The sequence below is a fragment of the Hyperolius riggenbachi genome, chromosome 1 (assembly GCF_040937935.1).
Source record: "Hyperolius riggenbachi isolate aHypRig1 chromosome 1, aHypRig1.pri, whole genome shotgun sequence".
Lineage (NCBI taxonomy): Eukaryota > Metazoa > Chordata > Amphibia > Anura > Hyperoliidae > Hyperolius > Hyperolius riggenbachi.
The window spans coordinates 90439528-90462854 of NC_090646.1; the positions used below are offsets into that span (position 1 = coordinate 90439528).

The 23327-nt window shown below is 45.0% G+C and overlaps 1 protein-coding gene across 1 annotated transcript in view; it reads right to left on the minus strand.

Annotated features, from left to right (window-relative positions):
• Positions 1-23327, minus strand: part of LOC137545733 (G-protein coupled receptor 26-like) — an 80668-nt gene that overhangs the window by 39365 nt on the left and 17976 nt on the right. The window contains exon 2 of the mRNA XM_068267292.1: positions 17182-17295. Within this exon, the coding sequence (XP_068123393.1) occupies positions 17182-17295 (114 nt within the window). The remainder of the gene's footprint in view (positions 1-17181; positions 17296-23327) is intronic.

The window sequence follows — 23327 nt, forward strand, 5'->3', positions numbered from 1 at the left end:
CATATGAGACAATAGCATTAAATCTACTTTTTCCGCTTTTTAAAACAGAAAATGAAACTGTGATAAAAAGCAGAAAAAACTCCATGTTCCGGCAGCAAGGCGGCTGATTCCGCGTCTGATGCGGCGGTTTGTCCGCGTCAGCATGCGTCTGGTTTGTCTGGAGCTGGTGGTGCCCATGGGCAGAGTAGCGTGGGGGCAGCCGCATGTTCTGATGGCAAAGCGGCGGATTCCGCGTCCATTGCGGCGGGTTCCCCGCAACAACATGCGTCTGGGTTAGCTGGACCTAGTAGTGCACACAGATGGAGCGTGCGCTCCTCTAGACAGGCTCTTTATACCAATAGGAGGAAGATCAACTGATTGGGACGGTCAGCTGACTCCTGCTTGGCTATTGATTGGTTGATGGGAGCTGGGCGGCGCTGCTGGGTGCTTTACTATATATCTCGTGCTGTTCAGTTGCTGGTTGTCTGGCGTTGCGAATGCTTATGTGTTAGCACTCAGACCTTAGTCAGATCTCCATTGTGGTGGAACCAGGAGGACCTGGGAATCCACACTTAGCCAGTTACTATATATCATCTGTGTTATTCTCTAGCATAGTTCCAGGGTGTTGAGATCACGGCCCTCACACCCCAGACTAGGTATACTGTATATCATCTGTGTTATTCTCTAGCATAGTTCCAGGGTGTTGAGATCACGGCCCTCACACCCCAGACTAGGAATACTGTATATCATCTGTGTTATCCTCTAGCATAGTTCCAGGGTGTTGAGATCACGGTCCTCACACACAGGAATACTGTATATCATCTGTGTTATTCTCTAGCATAGTTCCAGGGTGTTGAGATCACAGCCCTCACACCCCAGACTAGGAATACTGTATACCATCTGTGTTATTCTCTAGCATAGTTCCAGGGTGTTGAGATCACGGCCCTCACACCCCAGACTAGGCCTTGTTCTGATATCTGTTATGACCTGTAGCTTTCCTGACTATTCTTCTGATCTCTGATTTGGTACTTTGCATATCTGATACTCTGTTGCCGACCCGGCCTGTCTGACCTTCTGGCTGCCACCCTCCGCAGGGTGTCCAGCCTTTCCGCAGGGGTCCACTGCTCTTCAGAGGGGACACTGCTCCTTATCAGTCAGGGACTCCCTCTCCAGGTGTCCTTGGCTGCAGTAGAGTCTTCTCTACTTATTGGACCACCTGCTACCCCGGTGGTCTAAAGGTTACTGTTGCACCAAAACACTTACATACTCAGGTGTCTAGAGGTTAGACATATTTGATTATTGGTGATTCTGCAGATCCCCAATAATCAGGTATATCTGTATTCTTGGGGATACTAAAGATCGCCAAGAATCAGATTCTCTCTCTGGTTGCTGACACCTATTGTTACAGAAACTGGGAGGTTCTAAAAAAATGAATACATTTTTCAGGAGTAGGATGGATGAAATTGTTTATCTTCACAGTTTATTTTCAACTTGGATTTTCCATAATGTTCATGTATGAGTTAAAACGTTTGTATTTAGTTTAAATTGCTGTTGGCACTTTGCGATAGTAAAGTCACTTTGCAGTTTGGACACTCGACCTCCAAAAGTCCTAATCTAATGTCCCACCATTGCTTAGTTCATGTAAACTTGTCCCCACCCACGACCACACCCACATTCTGGTTCATGACCACACCCATTTTTCTGACGTAGCCCCATTTTTTGCCACACAGCGCCACCCCACATATTCGCCGCGCTGTGCGCGCCGCCCCGCTGTTTCCTCCCCCCTTTTTGCCCCCCCCTGGAAAATTTTCTGCGGACGCCCATGTGCATGTATGTCGCACCACAGCCACCAACATTGACTTCAATGTAAACCAACCAGTTTCGACATCCTGCCATCATCAGAGGTATTGAGAGCGGGCAGGCAATCAACTATTATATATATAAAAATCATAATTACCACTCCTAGCGTCCAGACACACGTTGGCCGTCCGTTCGCCGTTTGGTACAGTGACTTCCGGCATCCAGCGGAAGTGACAGCATTCCACCGTGGCTCTGCACATTTCCGCTTCCGTCTATGCATTATGCGCTCCATTCATGCGCCCTTTACGTTGCATGCGTCCCACTGCTGATACTACAATAAATTTTGCACGCGGCCCATACGTCGCATACATCATGTCTATTGCGTGCCTGGATGCTACTACATCAATATTATCTCTGCGCACACGCAGTCCTTATAGTTTCCCCGCTGCTGCTATATAGCAAAGCTTTTGTCTGTGCGACTGTAAAGTCACACTAGTAAAAACAGAAAACCAAGGAGGAGGGACATACCTATCTTCCAAATCTATAAATAAATAAATAACATTCAATAAAAATATATATGACACATTCATGGCGGAAGTCACTGTACCGAACGGCGAACGGATGGCCAACGTGTGTCTGGATGTTAGGAGTGGTAATTATGATTTTTATATATATATATATATATATATATATATATATATATATAATGGTTGATTGCCCGCCCGCTCTCAATACCCCTGATGACGGCAGGATGCCGAAACCAGTTGGGTTGAGAGCGGGCAACGTTACTGTATATGTACTGTGTTTTACATTAAAGTTGGATCAAGATTGCTTGAAACTGAGGGAGTCCCTTGTTTTTCTCTGCTTTCTTCATGTTGTGAGTTATATACTGCAGGAAAGGAAGGAGGGGACATCCCAGTACCTATGTGGCATCTTGGAACTTCAGCACAGCAGTCTTGAGCTATTGGATTTGTTGAGACTTTTGGGAAAGGTCTAACTGCAGCAGCTGGCAAATTCAAGATTTTGGAGAGTCGCCTATTTCTCGTTGTCTACAATTTCTACTGTAGGTAATTTTGCTGAGCTTTGAAAAAAAAAGGTTTGCTTTGGAACACTTATACTTACTCTGGATAATCCACAGGCCCGTTCCAAGTCTGTCCCCTCCGCAATGCCGTAGACAAGCCCTTATCGATGACTCACACGTGTAGTAGCATAGACCCGATTGGGCTTTGGGTTTTTCCACTGAAGCCCGGGTGGGTGCATACTACTATGCAGGGGCAAAGCAGCCGCACTTTGGGGGCCTCAGCATTGAAACAAAACAATGGAGAAGAACGGGGGAAGCCTCTGGAGGATCCAGGGATTCCCTCTCCTGAGGTAAGTATTAGATTTTTTCATTTGCAAATCTCACAACCTGTCAAAGGTTGATATTTAATGACAATAAAAACATGTCTTGATTTACTTTATGAATTTTAGGTCCCAGCTGCAGTACTTGGGGTCTACAGCCAGAACTACTGGCTTACAGTTCGCCTTTAGCCTATAAATTCCACAGAGCCATATAACACAACTCGCAGGCAGCAATTTCAGGCTTCATTGACTCATATCAGAGCAAGGTATGAACTGATGTGGCTCTATGGTTCGACTTGATGAGAATGGTTGTACAAGGTACCCAGTTACATTATGGAAAACCAAACCTAAATGAATGTAAAATCCCCCCACCCCTGCTGAAAATGTCATACTAGGTATTATCTTTGTTTCTAAAACAAAAGGTGTTTAGCTTCATGAGGAAGAAGTAACCCCTAACCCTAACGCAGCTCGCAACAGCTGTCTACAAGTTGGACTTTATGGCTGTGTAAAATGAATAGGTTACAGGTGTGTATAAACCAAGGATTCTGGCTGTATGCCTTTCTTTTGCAGAAAAATAAAGGAATTCACAAATGCACGCACTATCCTGAAGTGATGCATTATGATGATTTCTTCTTATTTATGTGAAGCGGAACACTTGCAAATGCCTTATATTTTGCAGCTTTTCAGTAGGAGAGTTTGGGGTTCCGTTAGGTCCTACACAAAAACTAATTGTGTTGGTTCATCATAATGTAATATCAGTGCTGGGCCGAAATTACGCATGAGCGTAATTACGTATCGTAATTCAATGTAAATTTACGCGTAAGCGTTACGCGTAACTTACGGTCTTACGCGTAATTATTTACGCGTAAGACCGTAAGTGGTATCGTAATTACACTGTCTACCGTAATTGCTAGGCATGCATAATTTTACGAACACTTACGCGTAATTTTACACGTAATTACTAACGTAAAATCTCCCATTTTCTAAGAGTAGACAATCAGTCAACATCCTAAGCAACTAATAGTATCTTACCACAAAAGTAACCAATAGTATCTTCTCCCGCCCTTCAGTATAAGCGTACGTTTTGACGCATACGAATGATATGTACGCAATAACTGTCACATTGACGGCTATTGCGTACATATCGTCCGCATGCGTCAAAAAATACGCATTAATGGGTATTACGGCACTACGCGTAACATCGTAGTGTAAGCGCCTTCATTACGATATCCTTACGCGTAATTGCGTAAGTTTACGCGTAATTACAGTGATGTACCGTAGATAATTTCCTTCGCCATAACCGTAATTGCGTAATTGCGTAATGCGTAATAGCGTAAAATTACGCGTAATGATCCGTAAGCGTAGATTTTTCCATTACGAGCAGCACTGTGTAATATAACAATCGAAAGTCAGGTGGCGATAAGATGCTCAGGGTTGCTCCTCATGCAAGCAAGTACACTATCAGTGGCGTAGCTAAGGAGCCAGGGGCCCCAGTGTGAGTTTAAGATGGGGCCCCCAAGCGATATGGAACCTCAAAACTTACCAAAGATAGATAGCTTCAGTGTAACAGGTGCATTTGTTAATGATACGAGTATTCAGTGCACACATACAGGTGATCATTACCAGCAAAGCACCAATGAAAAGCTAAAAGGATGGATGAAGCAAGGCCCCTGGTTGGTCCCTCTGGTTCAGGCGCCCCGGTGCAGTTGCAACCTCTGCATCCCCTATTGCTACGCCGCTGTACACTATAATCACAAAGGAAAAGAAGTGCCAGAAAGGGAAACTTTCCCTGGACAGGTCTCACCTTTTAGGAATGCTGTCAAGGCAGCGGTGTAAGTGGCAGGGCCGCCATCAGGGGGAGACAACTAACACTGGAGTGAGGGGACCGGGTTCCGCAGTGCACCCCCCTCCCCATGCGCAGGCATTACCTCAGGCCCGGAACACCTTACGGAGCGGCGTGGGTGGGGCTGCAGTGGCAGAGGGAGAGCGGGCATAGCGCAGTAACTCACCTTACAGGATCCCCCACACTGTAGCTTCTTTCTACTTCCTCTCTCAGGTGTCCCTCGCTTTGGTAACAACTCCCCCTGTGATGACATAATGGCATGTCATCACAGGGGGTGCTGTTACTAATGCGCGGTATACCATTCACCAAATGCTACTGCACCAATGGATGTTGACGTGCTGGGCTCACCCCTTGAGTCACAGTGAAATATCCAAATCAGCCTTTCTCAACCAGGGTTCCTTGTGTACTCTGCAGGGGTTCTTTGGCATTTTCCACCATCGTGGGGGAAGTATAATGGAGCACATTATAATAGGTGGTACTTTAAAGAGAATCTGTATTGTTAAAATCGCTCAAAAGTAAACATACCAGTGCGTTAGGGGACATCTCCTATTCCCCTCTGTCACAATTTCGCCGCTCCTCGCCGCATTAAAAGTGGTTAAAAACAGTTTTAATAAGTTTGTTTGTAAACAAACAAAATGGCCACCAAAACAGGAAGTAGGTTGATGTACAGTATGTCCACACATAGAAAATACATCCATACACAAGCAGGCTGTATACAGCATTCCTTTTGAATCTCAAGAGATCATTTGTGTGTTTCTTTCACCCATGCACTGAAGTTTCAGGCTGCTCTTTTCTTCCTGCAAACAGCTTTGCCCTTGTTTGTAATTCCTCAGTATGTGAAAGCCCAGCCAGCTCAGAGGATGATTTATCCAGCTTGTAAAAGATAAGAGAGAAGAGAGAAGCTGCTCTAATCTAAATAACACACAGGCAGTGTGCAGAGAGGGGCCTGGAAGGGTGAGTTCATAGCAGAACCACAACACTGAAGAACTTGGCAGCCTTCCAGACACAGGCCGACAAGTCTGACAGGGGAAAGATACATTGATTTATTACAGAGACAGTGATAGTATAAAGTGCTGCAGTTAGCCAGAACACATTAGAATAGCTTTTGGAACTTGTAGGATGATAAAAAACAGGATGCAATTTTTGTTACGGAGTCTCTTTAAGAAGAAGCACTAAATTGGGGGCTCAGGAATAGAGATGGCTCGAACCTTCGATTTTCGCTTTGCGAACCTTGAGCGCAAACCTCCGCAAAAAGTTCGGTTTCGCCCGAACTTTTCGAACCGCAATAGACTTCAATGGGGAGGCGAACTTTGAAAACTAAAAATATTTATGCTGGCCACAAAAGTGATGGAAATGATGTTTCAAGGGATCTAACATTTGAGTTTTTGCATGGAGGAATGGAATAGACGCCAAAAGTCCCGGGGGGAAATCTGGATTTGACGCACAGCAGCGTTTTAAGGGCATAAATCACAATGAATGCTAAATTGGAGGCCTAAAGTGCTTTAAAACATCTTGCATGTGTATACATCAATTAGGTAGTGTAATTAGTGTACTGCTTCACACTGACAGACCAAACTCACTGTGTAACGCACCGCAAACAGCTGTTTGTGTAGTGACGGCCGTGCTGGACTGGTGCGCACCATGGCGAGAGTGCAGGCGATAGCGGTTTTCAAGCCCATATGGTCGCCAGGCTGAGGTAGCTCAATGACAGAACAACGGTGACTGTCCAGCTGATCAAATTTGGTCTGCCCACAATGAAGCAAGGACCTTATTATCTTGGGTGTGCTCCCCAACACACTCATATAGCCGTCGGTCATTGCTTCATTGTGATACGCAAGCCCCTTCACCGTGGCAAGGTAACGATCATGAAGGTGAATTGACACATGTACATGCCTTTTGTTTTGTTCTGGCAGCTGCAGTGCAGCCAGAAAAATTAGGCAGGCATGTACACACACCAGAAAAAAATGTCATTGGTTTTGTTAGCGGCCGCTGCTAGCATCCACCTGGAGTACTGGTCCCTGTAGGTGGTGGCGGAGAAGGCAGTAAAGTGGCCTACAGGCAGAGATGCTGTGTGGGGACCGACTTAATCATGGGGCAGGCAGTCACACGGCGTGCAGGCAGAGATGCTGTGTGTGGGACTGACTTAGTCTTCGGGCGGGCAGTAGCCCTCCGGGATCCATGCCTCATTCATTTTGATAAAGGTGAGGTACTGAACACTTTTGTGACCTAGGCAACTTCTCTTATCAGTGACAATGCCTCCAGCTGCGCTGAAGGTCCTTTCTGACAGGACGCTTGAGGCAGGGCAAGACAGAAGTTGGATGGCAAATTGTGACAGCTCTGGCCACAGGTCAAGCCTGCGCACCCAGTAGTCCAGGGGTTCATTGCTGCTCACAGTGTCTACATACACACTTAAGGCCAGGTAGTCGGCTACCTGCCAGTCCAGGTGTTGGTGGAGGGTGGATCCGGAAGGGCTAAGGCGAGACGTTGGACTATAGAATGTCCGCATGTCTGACATCCCATGAGATCGCTAGAGTGTCCTATCCTTGGACATGGGAGGAGGAGGATTACTGGCAGTGGCACCTTTATTCCGTTGTGCTGTGACATCACCCTTAAACGCACTGTAAAGCATAGTTGCCAGCTTGTTCTGCAAGTGCTGCATCCTTTCTGCTTTCTGGTGATTTGGAAACATCTCCGCCACTGTGTGCCTATACCGAGGGTCTAATAGCATGGCCACCCAGTACAGCTCATTCCCCTTGAGTTTTTTTATACGGTTGGGCCCTCAACAGGCTGGACAGCATGAAAGATGCCATCTGCACAAATTTGCATGCATATGTACTATCCATCTCCTCTTGTTCTTCCTCAGTGATGTCAGCTAAGTTCTCCTCCTCCCCCTAGCCACGAACAATACCACGGAAAAGTTAAGCAGCACAAACCCACTGCGACACCTGCTGAGGTTGTTCTTCCGCCTCCTCCTCCACCTCCAAAAAACACCTTCCTCATCATCTGACTCCTCTTCCCCACATGACTCTTCCTCCTCCTCCTACCCCCTCTGTGCTGCCGCAGGTGTTGAGGAATCATCTGCTTTTGCTGAGAATTGATCCCACAACTCTTCCTCCTGTTCCTGTTCCTGTTCACGCTCCTCCACAGCTTGATCCACCACTCTACGCATGGCACGCTCCAGTAAGAAAGCATATGGGATCAAGTAGCTGATGGCGCCTTCACTGCGACTCACCAGGTTTGTCACCTCCTCAAACGGCCGCATGAGCCTGCAGGCATTTCGCATGAGTGTCCAGTACTTCTACCAGAACATCCCCATCTCCCCAGAGCATGTCTTTTGACTGTAGTTGTAGAGATACTGTTTGACAGCTTTCTCCTGTTGTAGCAGGCGGTTGAACATCAGGAGCGTTGAATTCCAGCTAGTCGGGCTGTCACAAATCAAGCGTCTCACCGGCAAGTTGTTTCTCCTCTGAATATCGGCAAAGCGTGCCATGGCGGTGTAAGACTGCCTGAAATGTCCACACACCTTCCTGCACTGCTTCAGGATGTCCTGTAAGCCTGGGTACTTAGACACAAATCTCTGAATTATGAGATTCAGCACATGTGCCATGCAGGGTACATGTATCAACTTTCCCAAATTCAAAGCCGAAATTAGACTGCTGCCATTGTCACACACCATGTTGCCGATCTTCAGTTGGTGCGGGGTAAGCCACTGATCCACCTGTTTGTTCAGAGCAGCCAGGAGAGCTGCTTCAGTGTGACTCTCCGCTTTGAGGCAAGACATGTCTAAGATGGTGTGACACCGTCGTACCTGGCATACAGCATAGGCCCTGGGGAAATGGGGCTGTGTAGCTGAAGAGAAGATCGCAGCACCAGTAGAGTTGAACTGACACTCAGCCAAGGAGGAGGAGGAGGATGACAGCAAAGAGGATGTAGCAGGAGGAGAGGAGGTGGCAGCAGGCCTGCCTGCAAGCTGCGGTGGTGTCACAACACGGGCGCTGCACAGCCACATACTCCCTGCTTGCCAGCGGTCACCAGGTTGACCCAATCGGCTGTGTAAGTAATGTACCTGCCCTGACCGTGCTTGGCAGACCAGGCATCCGTGGTCAGATGGACCCTTGACCCACCGCTGTGTGCCAGAGATGACACCACTTGCCTTTCAACTTCATGGTACAGTTTGGGTATTGCCTTTTTTGAGAAATAATTGCGGCCTGGTATCTTCCACTGCGGTGTCCCAGTGGCCACACATTTTTGGAAGGCTTCAGAGTCCACCAGCTGGTATGGTAACAGCTGGCAAGCTAACAGTTCTGCCAAGCCAGCTGTCAGACGCCGGGCAAGGGGGTGACTGGCAGACATTGGCTTCTTCCGCTGAACGATTTCCCTCACGGACACCTGGCTTCTGCTGTGTGCAGAGGAGCAGGAACCGCTCAAGGTGAGAAGCGGAGGGAGGAGGGTGGCTGTGATTGTGAAGGTGCAAGGGAGAAAGCAGCTGAAGATGATGCACCTGAAGGAGGAAGAGGAGAAGGAGGGTGACTTTGCTTTTGTGTGCTGCTTTTCCTCAGGTGGTCTTCTCATTGCAGTTTGTGCCTTTTCTCCATGTGCCTTCGTAAGGCAGTTGTCCACTCCCTACGCGGCTGTTGGCCTTTCCACGGCTCAATTTTTGGTGGCAGAGAGAGCAGATGGCATTGCTCTGATCTGAGGCAGACTCACAAAAAATGTTCACACCGCTGAGCCCCCCTGGGGTGATGACATTATGGTGGCCTCAGCAGCTGACTTTGAAGGGCATGTTGGCTGGCTGTCCATAGGTGGCGATACATGTCCACCAGCTGTTTCTGACGACGAACTCCCCCTGCTTCTTTCAGGAACTCGTCTCCTCCTACTCCTCTCTGACTCCCCCTCTGAATTGTCCCCTTGTTCATCTTGTCTATTAAGCCGCATCTACACATGTAGATGCGGCCGCGATGCTCCTTATCAATCGAGCCGTTGAAGCGGCTCGATTGATAAGATCCAACAGGACGGATCTTGCTTCCGCCGATTCCCTGCTCGCTCCCCGCGAGGGGACAATGGCAGGGAATCGAGCGGAAGATAAGCAGTGCCGGTGGGGACGAGCGGGGAATCGAATGTGGCGCACGTGCGGCGAGTGGGGACGCAGCGGGCACGCGCGGGTACGCGGAAGAGGCGATCCGGCGGCTAATTGAGCCGCTGGATCGCAGCCTCATCTACGCGTGTAGATGAGGCTTTAGGATCCCATGTGGTATCTGTGAGGATTTATTGGAGTGAGGATGATATGTACGGTAATCTGCTGTGAAATACACTTTTAAAACTAGTTCCTCCCCTTCCCAATGAAGTCGCAGCGTATATCCCAGTATAAGAAGCAGGGCCAGATGCCTAAAAAATTGTAGCTCTCTGGAGATAGCAAGGACGCTAAGGGCTGCCCGACTACTGGTCGAAGCGGTGTTCTCCCACCAATGACGTTCAAACAACGCGGTAACCTTTATTTGTCCCTTTTATTTCGGCAACCTGTCTTGTGTGTATCTTTGTAAACTGTTAATTTTGTAACTTTTTACTTTGCTTTTGTAAATCTTTTGTGTATATTATTTTCTGTATTGTTCCACGTTGTCCTGGAATATTAAATCCTTATTTAATAAGCTTGACTTCTGCTGTACTAAACTAACACTCATAGCCTAGAAGAGACTGAAGTGTAACTAAGTTCATGCCTGATTGTATGATTGAGCGACACTACCGTATGAGATTGTAATTGCATTGTGTGTATGGGGCACTTCTGCGCTCGACAGCCGAGTGGGAAGTCTAACAGTATCGTTCGGAACGACTGTTAATGGTTTTGCTTCACTACAGTATAAGATTGCAACTGTGGGTGTGTGCGTTGCGTTCTCGTATTCGGCCTAAAGCGCAAAGCTGACCCAAATACGAAAACGCAGATTGCGTGTTGAGCACTCGACAGCTGAGTGGACGTGTCTAGCAACGGCTAGTGGTGGCAGTGGGAAGTGTTTGAGGGGTCCCAGCCTAGTTTGTAGCTTGAATAAGGCTGCTCCGCGCTTGATCTGGTCAAACCCGCAGTCGGGAACTGTATGCGCAGGCGTGCCGCGTGCCGGTTCCTGACAGCATCCGTAACATCATAATCATCCTGCCCAGCTTCACTTGCCTCAGACACCTCATAAACTGCACCAACAGCAGGTACTTCATCCTCCTCCTCCTCACACCTTACGTCCATAGTGTCGCCTAACTCAGACATATGAAGTGGTGTAACTTGCTTAGCACCTTCATCTTGTTGTAACAATAATGACTGTGAATCAGTGAATTCCCCACCAAATAACTCCTGCGAAGTGTCAAATGCAGTAGATGTGGTGCTTGTAGTAGCGCTGGTGACTGCGGAAGATGAGGTGTCCTGTGTTAAATAGTCAACCACGTCCTAACAATCTTGGTAGTTGATGGGACGTGCCTTCTTCTGAACACTATACTTTGGGCCAGGGCCACATGAAATCACGTCAGCACAACTTCGAACAGACCTGCCGGGTGGCCTGCCTCTTGGTCTGCCTCTTCCTGTTGTTTTGTCCATATGGGGGGGGGATGAAGTGAACGTTATGCACTGACTAGACTAATACAATGTGCAGTCACACAGGTGCAGTGAAAGTTATGCAGTGACTGGTATTACAATACAATGTGCAGCTGTCACACAGGTGCAGTTAACAGGTATGCACAGACTGGTATATTACACAGCGTGCGGTCACACAGGTACTGTGAACAATTATGCAATGACTAGTATTAGAAATTTGTAGCTGTCACACACACAGGTACCGTGAACAGGTGCAGTGACTGGTGGTATATAACACTGCATGCGCTCACATAGGTAGGTAGGTGCACTGAACAGGTGGGTATGCAGTGATTGGTATTACAAATTCGCAGCTGTCACACACACAGGTACCATCGGCAGGTGAAGTTACTGGTGGTGTATATAACACTGCGTGCGCTCACGAAGGTAGGTATGTGCACTGAACAGGTGGGTATGCAGTGATTGGTATTACAAATGTGCAGCTGTCACACACACAGGTACCGTGAACAGGTGCAGTGATTGGTTGTATATAACACTGTGTGCGCTCACGTAGGTAGGTAGGTGTACTGAACAGGTGGGTATGCAGTGATTGGTATTACAAATGTGCAGCTGTCACACACACAGGTACCGTCAACAGGTGCAGTGACTGGTGGTATATAACACTGCGTGCGCTCACGTGGGTAGGTAGGTGCACTGAACAGGTGGGTATGCAGTGATTGGTATTACAAATGTGCAGCTGTCACACACACAGGTACCTTGAACAGGTGCAGTGACTGTTGGTATAGAACACTGCATGCACTCACGTAGGTAGGTAGGTAGGTGCACTGAACAGGTGGGTATGCAGTGATTGGTATTACAAATGTGCAGCTGTCACACACACAGGTACCGTGAACAGGTGCAGTGACTGGTGGTATATAACACTGCGTGCAGTCACATAGGTAGGTAGGCGCACTAAACAGGTGGGTATGTAGTGATTGGTATTACAAATTTGCAGCCGTCACACACAGGTAGTCACTGAATGTGCTGGGCCTGGCAGTGGCACAGTAGGAATTACCAAGGGGCCAAGGACCAGCAGCTGCGACTAACTGCCAGGGCTGTATATGCAACACAAGTGTCTGTGGGACACACACACAAAAAAAATAGATCACAAGAACAACATTAGCTCTCAAAAGAGCTGTTGAGGATGAGGAGTGATTTTTAGCAATAAATATCAACAAGAAGGAACAACCTAACAAGCCTAACACAAGAGCCTAACTAAGCTTTTCTTATGTCCGCAGGTTCTCTCCCTTCTCCAATTACTGCAGCCACACGAGTGAGTGAAAAGGCTGACGCTGCCTGCGTTTTATAAGGTGGGGGGGGGGGGGGGGCTCCAGGAGGGAGTGTAGCCTGGTTGGCTACCCTGTGTCTGCTGACTGTGATGTAGAGGGTCAACGTTGACCCTAATGATGTAGTATAGGGGGCGTTTCGAACTCGCATATAGTTCGCGGTTCACTGCGAACGCGAACCACCGAAGTTCACGCGAATAAGTTTGTGGTCAAACCGTTTGGGCCATCTCTACTCAGGAGACCGTATACTGAGTGGCAGTGTAATAGGGGATAGTGAAATAAACAGCCACACATACTTTTTAAGTCCATGCCTCCTCCAAAATAACTGTAGCTGTTCCTCGAAATAAAAAATTGTTTGCAGGGGTTCCTTGAGATCCCAAAGTTATTTGCAGGTTCCACCAGGTAGAAAGGTTGAGAAAGGCTGATCCATATACTTTACAAGATCCGCACTGTCTAAAATCTTCTTTATTTATAGCTCTTTAAAACAGGGCAAACATTAAAGGCAGTGAAAACAGCATGTGCCGGATCTGATGACGGGATCAGGTATTTCTGGCATTATTGTCAGATCTGACAAGATTAGCTGCACGCTTGTTTCTGGTGTTATTCAGACACTACTGCATCCAAATAGATCAATAGGGCTGCCAGGCAACTGGTATTGTTTAAAAGGAAAAACATATGGCAGCCTTGACATTTTTCTCACTTCAGTTGTCCTTTAAAGTGACACTGAAGCGAAAAAAAAATATGATATGATGAATTGATTGTGTAGTACGGATAATTAGAACATTAGTAACAAAGAAAATATTCTCATATTTTTATTTTCAGGTGTAAAGTTTTTTTTTTATAACATTGCATCATTCTCTAATATTTGCAGTTTACACACTACACTCAGCACTCTAAATTGATTTCACAGAGCAGGCTAGTGAACCTTTGAACTGTCCTCTGCAGAAAAAACAAAATACAATGACAGACGCTTGAGATAATAAGTTTCCAAGCTCTCTGCCACTTTGAAAGTCGTGGAGATCAGTGACTCTTTTGCATAGATAACAACTGGAGTTTCTTAACTCTCTCTGTACTGCAAACAATATTAGACTCATATCTCTGCTGCTAATGTCACGTGTTATTAGTTGTTCCAACTTCAGATTCTCTTTAATCTGACCAATTTTACATTCTTCTACCAGCAGCACAGCAGATATGTATTGGACACAGGACTTGTTTTTATTTGGTCCAATACTTGCCAGTCCAGACTGCATTTTGGTATCTGAGGTTTCATTTGATTATTTCCATAACTCAAAAAATATTACACAGTGATGCTCTTTAGATGCTTCTTTCCCCGGGGACTGCAATCCAACTCAAACAATATACATTTCCATCACACAGGAGTTTGGTTTGGCAACAGATTCCCAGTTATAACTCCCCCATCAATATGTATTATTTATCAAAGTGACTAAATTAAACTCTATGTATTTCCTGTAACAACTGACCAGATCCACCATTTCAATTCAAACCTACTCTGAAAAAATGACCAATTGCAAACTGATTGGTTGCCAGGGGACAAACGGTTACTGTATTCCTTCACACACTGGTTAATGAGGTCCTGTGAGGACCCAGTATAACATATTGCTGGATGTGGCTACAGGACACTTCTTACACATTGATTAGGTGCAACCAGAGAACATAGCTTAGCTATTCTGGACTGCCACCTTACATCCATACATATGTAGTCATTGTAGAGACCAAAGGCGTAAAATGATACCCAGGTGTTTTTGAGGAAGCAGGTGGTTTGGGTGCCAGACGTTTGGACAGGGCACCAGCACTTACCTAAGCTACTTTCTTTTAGCAAAAGGGTAGTAGACTGGATGCCCAAAGTTGAAGAAAAAAATGCTTCCCCTGTGTGGTGCAGCACTTAGTACGATGACACAGTGATGGTGTATTTGACACACCAACACTGAACATGAAGGATGAAAACAATGAAAGATAGGTATCAATTATAGCAAGGAGCAAACTACGAGGGATAGGGTTTAGGGATGGTCAGAAATACTGATTTCTGATTCCGTGGTAATTCTGATTTCCATCAAAGCCAATTACTGAGTTAACTTATAAGTATTGGACAAATCAGATTTTACCGCAGTAATCGTAATGCCACTGACATTTTAGGGCAAACACAAGGCTTGGGAGTACTTGGTAGTATCCCAGTCTTGTGATTGGTCTAAAATTACAGTGGTAATCTGATTTTGGCGGAAAAAATCTGCATGCCCTGATTGGTCCAATGCTTCCGTGTGCTGTGATTGGGCTAAAATTACTGAGTTGCAGTAATCTGGTATTTCTGCCGATTCCCGAAATGCAGAAATTTCAATACCACAGAATCCGAATGAACATCTCTAATAGGGTTAAGGGGAAGTTATCCATCAGTTTTGGCATCAGGAATGGGCTTACTAGTAAGGAGAGGAAGTTAAAGTCAGTCATCAGGAATGAGGTTTTCATTGAGAGGGCATTTACAATTAGGTGTTGGGTGAGGGATTTCCTAAAGCCTCATCTACATGCGTAGATGAGGTTTCGATCCGGCGGCTCGATTAGCCACCGGATCGCCTCTTCCGCATACCCGCCGCGTCCCCGCTCGCCCGCGTGTACGCCGCATTCGATACCCGCTCGTCCCAGCGCCGCGCCGCTTATCTTCCGATCGATTCCCTGCCATTGTCCCCTCATGGGGAACGAGCAGGGAATCGGCGGTAGCAAGATCCGACCTGTCGGATCTTATCAATCGAGCCGCATCAGCGGCTCGATTGATAACACACATCGGAGCCTCATCTACGCGTGTATGAGGCTTTAAGGGGGAAGGTTTGAGTTAGGGACTGGAAGATGGTGCTCCTCTGAGGGAGAGGTTAGGATTAGACATTGAAAAGGGTTTTTTATCAATGGGGAAGGTTAGCATTTAGCATTGGGAAGGGGAATGCATTAGGGGGGAAGTTTGGGTTAGGGTAGTGAATGATGACAGAACAAACCCCAAAACCACAAATAAGGTGTTGCACAGATGAAACATGACATGATCTCTAACCATATACCCACAATGCAGCTGTGCCGCTCAAACCACTAGTATCAATTGTACATGTATGCATTTTGGAAATACCAGTTGTTTAATTCTGTGAATTCTGGACTAGGTGTCTGCAGTTCTCCCCACTCTGAGGTTCCTACTATCTCTCAATCAGAGCAATGAAGGGTGTTGCACAGAGAAAAGTCAACAGAGGGAAGCAAGCTCCTGTTTATAGTCTTCAGGCTGATTCAGTAACACAGTGCAAAGAGGCGTTGTACAAAGTGCAACGCCCAAAAGCACAAGATGTAGTTGGGAAACTTTCATGGATCAGACCCACTTCAAATTCACAATACTCTGGATTCTGCAAACACTGCAACAAACTTCACTTTAAAACAACTCCAACCTCCAATTCCTCTTCATGATTCCTTGACGTTTATGCTCTTCATAGCTACATAACATTATTTTGATAGTTATTAGTGTTATTTCAGTTTTCTGGCCAGAGCTGCAGGATCTGCTGTCTGGTTTGTGGGAGTGTCACTTTGCTTTATTCAGTGCGCGCAAAGGTTACTCAATACACACTGACAGCTGGTCCAGACACTGAAGGGTTACTGCTACTCCTAGCGCTCCCTGGCCAACACTTTGTTTACATTAGCGGGGAATAGCAGGGTTAAACTCTGCAGTGCTGCCCACTTTCACTCATTCGAGAGCATAAAAAGTAAATGTCCAACTAAATCGGAAAGGCAACTACTTGAAGGTAAACTAATTGCCCCAATCCCCACCACCAATTCGCAGTTTTTATGATAATTTTGGGGTGCCACCATAGATACCATTATAAAAAGTGGCTATAGTGTGAAATTTTCTATTTAACACACTAAGGGTTCGATTCACTAAACCGTGATAACTCATAGCATGGTCGTGCTAGCGTTTTCACGTGCCTTCGCTTAATTTTTGCGCACAATCGTGTACGTAAATACGCAATTGCGTGCAAAAACGCTAGAGCGGCCGTGCTATGAGTTATCACGGTTTAGTGAATCAAGCCCTATAGTCGCTATTTATAACGGCGCCCAAGTTTCTTACGATAGCGGAAGCCCACATTTCCAGCTTCGGTTAATATCTCCTTTACAAAACACTCTGAAACCTTCATAACTAAATAAAATAAGGCCACTACATGATCTGTGTGTCTCCTCTGCAGCACATAACATTTGCCAGAAACCCCAAGACAGTGATGACAGATGACTAGATCAATAAGTATCACTGCTGACATTGAGAACATATTGCATATATATACTGTACTGACCTTGTGATAACATACGGAGCGAAGCACACCACAAACGAGCCTATAAAAATACTGATCTTCTTCGTGGCACGTTGCCGTCTCCTCTTCTGCTCGCTCAGACACCTCTGCTTCACACTGAAAAGGCAGATGCTGAGTGTGATTACATGGCAATACATGGCAGGACAGACAGGGGACCCTAATACCATATCTCATCGAGACATACAGCCATATACAAAAGTACCGGTGAGAAAGCAACTATGGTATGGTAATCTGTAGATGTGACATGACATAGAATAAAGCTCCCACATCAGTGTTAAAAGCTTAATAAACTTAAAGCAAACCTGTTGCAAACATACATTTAGGAGATAATAAATTGTATGTGTAGTACAGCTGAGAAATAAAACATTATTAGCAAATAAGAGTCTCATATTGATTTCCAGTACAGGAAGAGTTAAAAAAAACTTCGATTGTTATCTATGCAAAAGAGCTTCTCTGTGCTGTTCGACCCACTGGGTCCAATGCAGTCCTGTTTTCTGAACAGCAAAGAAACATTGAGATAAGGTTTTACTGCAGGGAAATTTTAAAGGGCCGTTATTTCTGCTTTGTTTATTTAGTTTAAGTATTTATTTAGTTTAAAAGGCAGAGTGTAGCTTTCAAACAGCAATTGTGACATAATGATGCAATGTTATTAAAAAAGCTATTTAAGTGAAAATAAAAATTAGACTTTTTTCTTTGCTACTAATGTTCTATTCCTTACCCGCACTACGCATACAATTCATTATATCAGAGATCAACTGAATTTCCTGTTCGTTACACGCATGTGAAAAAAACCATTAGCGATTCAACACAGTAAAGATGCCAGCATCACTGATCAATAAGAACATAAATCAGGGTGAGGTAAAATACCACACTGGGCAAACATTAACTTAGGAATTTTATAAATGAATGTTGTGGGAAAAAATAATTTCATTATGTTCAATAAAGTTCATCTTTAGGTACCTGGGAAGAAGTTTATTGACTTGAGAACCTTAACTGAGTAAAAATAAAAAAAGTTTCACTTACCTGGGGCTTCCACCAGCCCCCTGCAGACATCCTGTGCCTATGCCAGGACAAACCACAGCCAGATAGTTTCGTTTTCAGTGACTGGCAGGCCATGCATCCTTGATCGCGCTCCTGTCACTGTGGCCATCCTGCGCATTTGCAGTTTGCGTACTATAAGTACACATGTACATAGTATGCGTACTGCGACAGGAGCACAATTGTGGCCATGCAGGCGCACTAGCCAGGCGACTGTATAGATGCTGAAAACAAAACTAGCTGACTGTGGGGTACCGGAGGATCGGTTTGTCCTGGCGTAGGCACAGAACGTCTGCAAGGGGCTGGTGGAAGCCCTAGGTAAGTACAACTTTTTTGTTTTTACTCAGTTAAGGTGCACTGTAAGTATGTGTAATCAAACATAAGAAAAAAAACCATTATATTGATTGATAACAAATGTCGAAGGACCCCTTCCCCTGTTTTGTTGTTCCATTCTGCCATAAGTGGACCTGATCCAATTCAAGTTTTTTCTTAGGTGATATTTTTACATTATAAGTAAAATACCTTTTAAAGAGAACCTGTACCGAGTAAAAATATTTAAAATAAACACATGAGGTAACTTCAAATGAACATTACATACTTACCTTGCCATCAGTTCCTCTCAGAAGCTCACCATTTTCTTCTGACAATGATCCCTTCCAGGTCTGACAATATTTTGTCAGAACTGAAATATATCAGTTGCTGTCAGTAAAATAGCAGTTGCTGTCAGTTATAGCTGAGAGGAAAACTGATGTACCAGGTAATGTCCAGGTTTCCCTATGGCTCAAGTGGGCATTGTTACAGTTTAACTGTGTGCGGACCAGAAAGCTGTTATGGGCAACGGCCTTTTTCAAAATGGAGGACGGAAAATTCCCTTGATCACAGTGAACAAACAGGACGCGGGACGGACAGGAGAAAGACACTGAGGAGTAGACTACATGGAAGGTAAGTATGACTTGTGTATGCTTATTTTGACTTTTAATTTTCAGTTCAGGTTTTCTTTAAGCCACCAGAAAGCAAGAAAATGCTCAGAATAATTTTAACTTTTTCATCTATTGTTTGTGCTTCTGCAATTGTAGAGTGCACAAGATATTTTAAACAGAAAATGAAAAATTATTCTCCTGAAAGAAAAAAAGATGAATTGGGTCAGGCTCAATGTCTTCTTTCACCCCTCTTGTGTCCCAGCTTAGTCTAAAGTGAGTAGTTAGTGGATTTCTTGTACTAATACAAGGGCCAAGGGATCGTCTTCACTCATTGCAGTTGAAGAAGTACTCTGCAGGATTTATGAAATATTCTCTAGGACAGAAAAAAATAGTCCAGTAAAGATATTTGAATTTCTTTGGTTATGGTTAAATCATAGGATCTACCATAAATACGAGTTTCTTTAAACTGAATCCAAAAATGAAAATGTGAAGAACAAGTGTAAAAGGAAAAATTGGAGGCCGAGGGCCATATGCAATTAACTTTATCTCCTGAGTTTTCTCCTAGGTGATATTTTTAAACTTGTCAATAAAATGCTTTTTTAAACCACCAGCAAGTAAGAAAATACTCAAAATAATTTTGATAGTGCTTTTTCATTTACTTTTTGGTACTTTTTTAGTTGAAAAGTTCTGGAAAGTTTTTTGAAATAGAAGATGAAAAACTATCTCCTAGGAGAAAACTCAGGTGAAAAAGCTAATTGCATATGGGCCCCAGGGTCTTGTACAAAAGTTACCAAAAAGTGGCTATAAACAATATTATAAAAGAATGGCTGCTTAGGAATCAGGAAGTGGGTGGGACCCCAGGAAACACATTCATTGGGAACTATTTCTACTCACCTTTCTGGTTCCTGCGGCCATTCAGGGGCGTAACTAGGAGCCACCGGGCCCCCCTGCAGAGATTCTGATGGCTCCTCCAACGGTGTTGTGTACAACGTTTCTGAAGGAATCTACAATCGATGTCTACCAGCTCTGATCAAACATTTATTGAATCTTTTTACAACATCAATTATATTCCATTGATCTAAAGAAAGCTTATACATATTTTTTTATATAATCACTTTTTATAAACATCAAAACCAAATAATGTGGTGATGTTTAGTTTGGCTACCTACCTTAAAGCTTGTCATTTCCATCACCAAAATACCGAATGCAGTATTTTACAGAATAAGATATTTTTTTACCAAACAACCCTTTGTGAATTTAGGCCAATCTGTATTTTTAACCTTTCAAATTGTCAGACTCAGACATTTTTTTAAATTGCTTTTCTCCCCATTTAAGTCCTACTTTTTGGCCTCTTTACAGCCCAATGTTGTTTTATCTGTTTAGATACAAAGTTCATGAACATGCAGTCTTGTCTATGCAGCAGTAGAACAGTAAAATTCCTAGCAAAGAGCTCACAGAACTTAGGACAGAGTGATGGACAGATACCCTGCCCTTCCATTTTTTCCAAGTTTCTTGCTTAAACGGAATATCAAACATGAACACAGAGTAAACAAAGCCTGAAGATCTGTGAAAGTGAATAAGGTAAAATAAGGTATGAAATTATGAATAACAATGACACAGTGTTTGAGGCATGCTCAGGGCTGGATTTAGGACAAGGCCACCTAGGCCATGGCCTAGGGCACCACAGGAGCAAGGGCACCAAAGCAGCAGGCTGATCTTATGCAGCATTAGCAAACTAGCAAATGCTGCAATGCAGGGAGATCATGCGAGCGCCTAACCACGGTACTCTGGTGCTAGCCACCTGTGCATCAGCCACCTTGCTCTCTGTACACATTTGCATTGTGGCCGGCGGCTATGGACTTGGGCAGCATTGGAGACAGAGGGGAAAAGGAAGCTTCTGCAGAGAAATGAGTGACACTGATGGCTGCTGCGGTGTGAAGGCGAGCTGGCTACCTATACTAAAAGGAGGGAAGTTGGAAAAGGAGGGATTAAGGGAGTCATCAGGTTACCTATACTGAAGGGAAAGGGGGAGGGGTCATCTGGCTACCTATACTTGAGGGGGTGGCTGGTGACAGCGGCCTTGGGCGGTAAAGAGTACAAATCCAGCCCTGGACATGCTTGCTCAAGAGCCAGTGTAGCTGCCCCTGAGCTTATGTAAGCCTACATGGGGCTCGATTCACAAAAGGGTGCTAACTCAGTTAGCACGCCCAAAGCCTTTATTGATGGCACACAAAGTTTAAGCGCTGTGCGGTGCGCACAAAACTAAACCAACGCACCGGGTGCGCCTAAAACATTGCACCAGGTGCGCTCGAAACGTCGCACAATGCGACGATTCAGGCGCACCCGGTGTGGTGGGTTAGACGCACCCAGTGTGACGTTTTAGTCGCACCCGGTGTGAAGTTTAGCATGCACCGCACAACGCTAAACCCTGCGCGTGCTAACTTAGCGCGCAAAACTTTGCATGTCCTAAAGGACTTTAGGCGTGCTAAGGGGCTTTTAGGTGTGCCAACTAAGTTAGCACCCATTTGTGAATCAAGCCCATGGTGTAACCACTACAATTAGTAAAGTGGTGTGAAACTCAGCATTTCTTCTTTTGCTCTAAAAGATTTTTTTACAGCCTTAAACCTGCTACCAGACAAAAATGGTAGTAGAACAGCATTTAAACAGTTAAACACAGCACTTTCTTCTTCAGTGAGGATGTTATTGCTGAAGTTAGATTAAAACTCAAGTGATACGATTATCTTGTTTATGTTTACCTAGCAGCTACACTGCCACTATAAGTAAACATTGCTGTGCAGTGATGTAGCTTGGACGGACAGCAGAAGGTAAAATCCGCAGAGAAATCTCACTGAGTACATTATAATATATAAATACAGCAGCTATGCAATTAAATGCAATGGCAGCTTTCAGAGCAGATAAACTGTACTTTGGGAACTTGTATTTTGTAAATGGACAAAATACTTGTGCACAAAAGCAAATATGATAACTGTATGGGTAATAAAAAGTGAGAAAACACATTTTTATTGAATATTATGTCAGCGTTTAATCCCACTTTAACCCTGGTCATCGTATCCATATACCATACAATACCATCCCATGCCACATACTATATACAGTATATCACTGTGCTACAATAAGAGTTTACATGTCAAAATACCACACACCCTTCACATGATAAAAGTACAGAATGGGAAAGCCTAAAGATTCCAATGGCAATTTGTTTCTGTACTGAATACAGGTAAACCAATTCTATCACAGAGATGTTCACCATGCTATTCAAATAAGCAATCCGCAATACTGAAGCCACATGGTCTATTAGAATGTAATAGAGGGGAGGGGGATGGTCTCCAGTGGGCACTCTGAAAACATCAGCTGTAATACCTGAAAGTGGCATCTCCCAGTGGCGGTTCATTCATGAAGCAAAGTGAAACATTTGCATCAGGCGCAGAGATTACAGGGGCAGCATGTTTGTACTGTCTTTACTCTAACAGCGTCCAGTCAGAGTTGGAGGAGAAGCGAGAGGAGAGCGAGGTGAATAGGTCATCATTAGGGAAAAGCCGCTTGTTGTGTTGTGTGAGGAGTCTGACAGTCAGTGAGGAGGGGGAGGCAGGAGAGCAGCAGGGTTTCATTTGACTTGTACAGCAGAAGGGACGAGGTGGCACTGCTGTCCTGACTGAGGAGGAATGGAGTTGCTGAGGTTTGTTTGTCAGACTCACAGCCAGCCAGTGTGCTATTGGGTTGAGTTGCAGCATGGCATTAAATGAAGCGGAGTAAATTGTCGGGTGCTGTGTGGTCATTCCAATTGGGGGGGGGGGGGGGGGAATTCTCACAAGTTTGCCTCAGGCAGCAAAAAGTCTAGAACTGGCCCTGATCTCTTTACTGATTTGCTCCTCTGGATAGGAAGGCAGTGTGATGTCATCTGCAGTATGGAAAGGTGCCAACGAAGAGCAGCAACCTGTGCTGTGTACTGTATTCCACAACTCCGATCACAGAAACCTGAAGTTACATGTGTATTGTGGGATACCCAAACAGCCTACAGCTGTCTCGCTTAAAAAGAATGCTTGTTTGCAGCTTTTGCTAGTAGTGGTTTGAACAGCAAAGATGCTGCGCTTTTAAATGCATGCCACAAATGTACACCTATATGACAGATCATAACGGGAGATGGAGAGT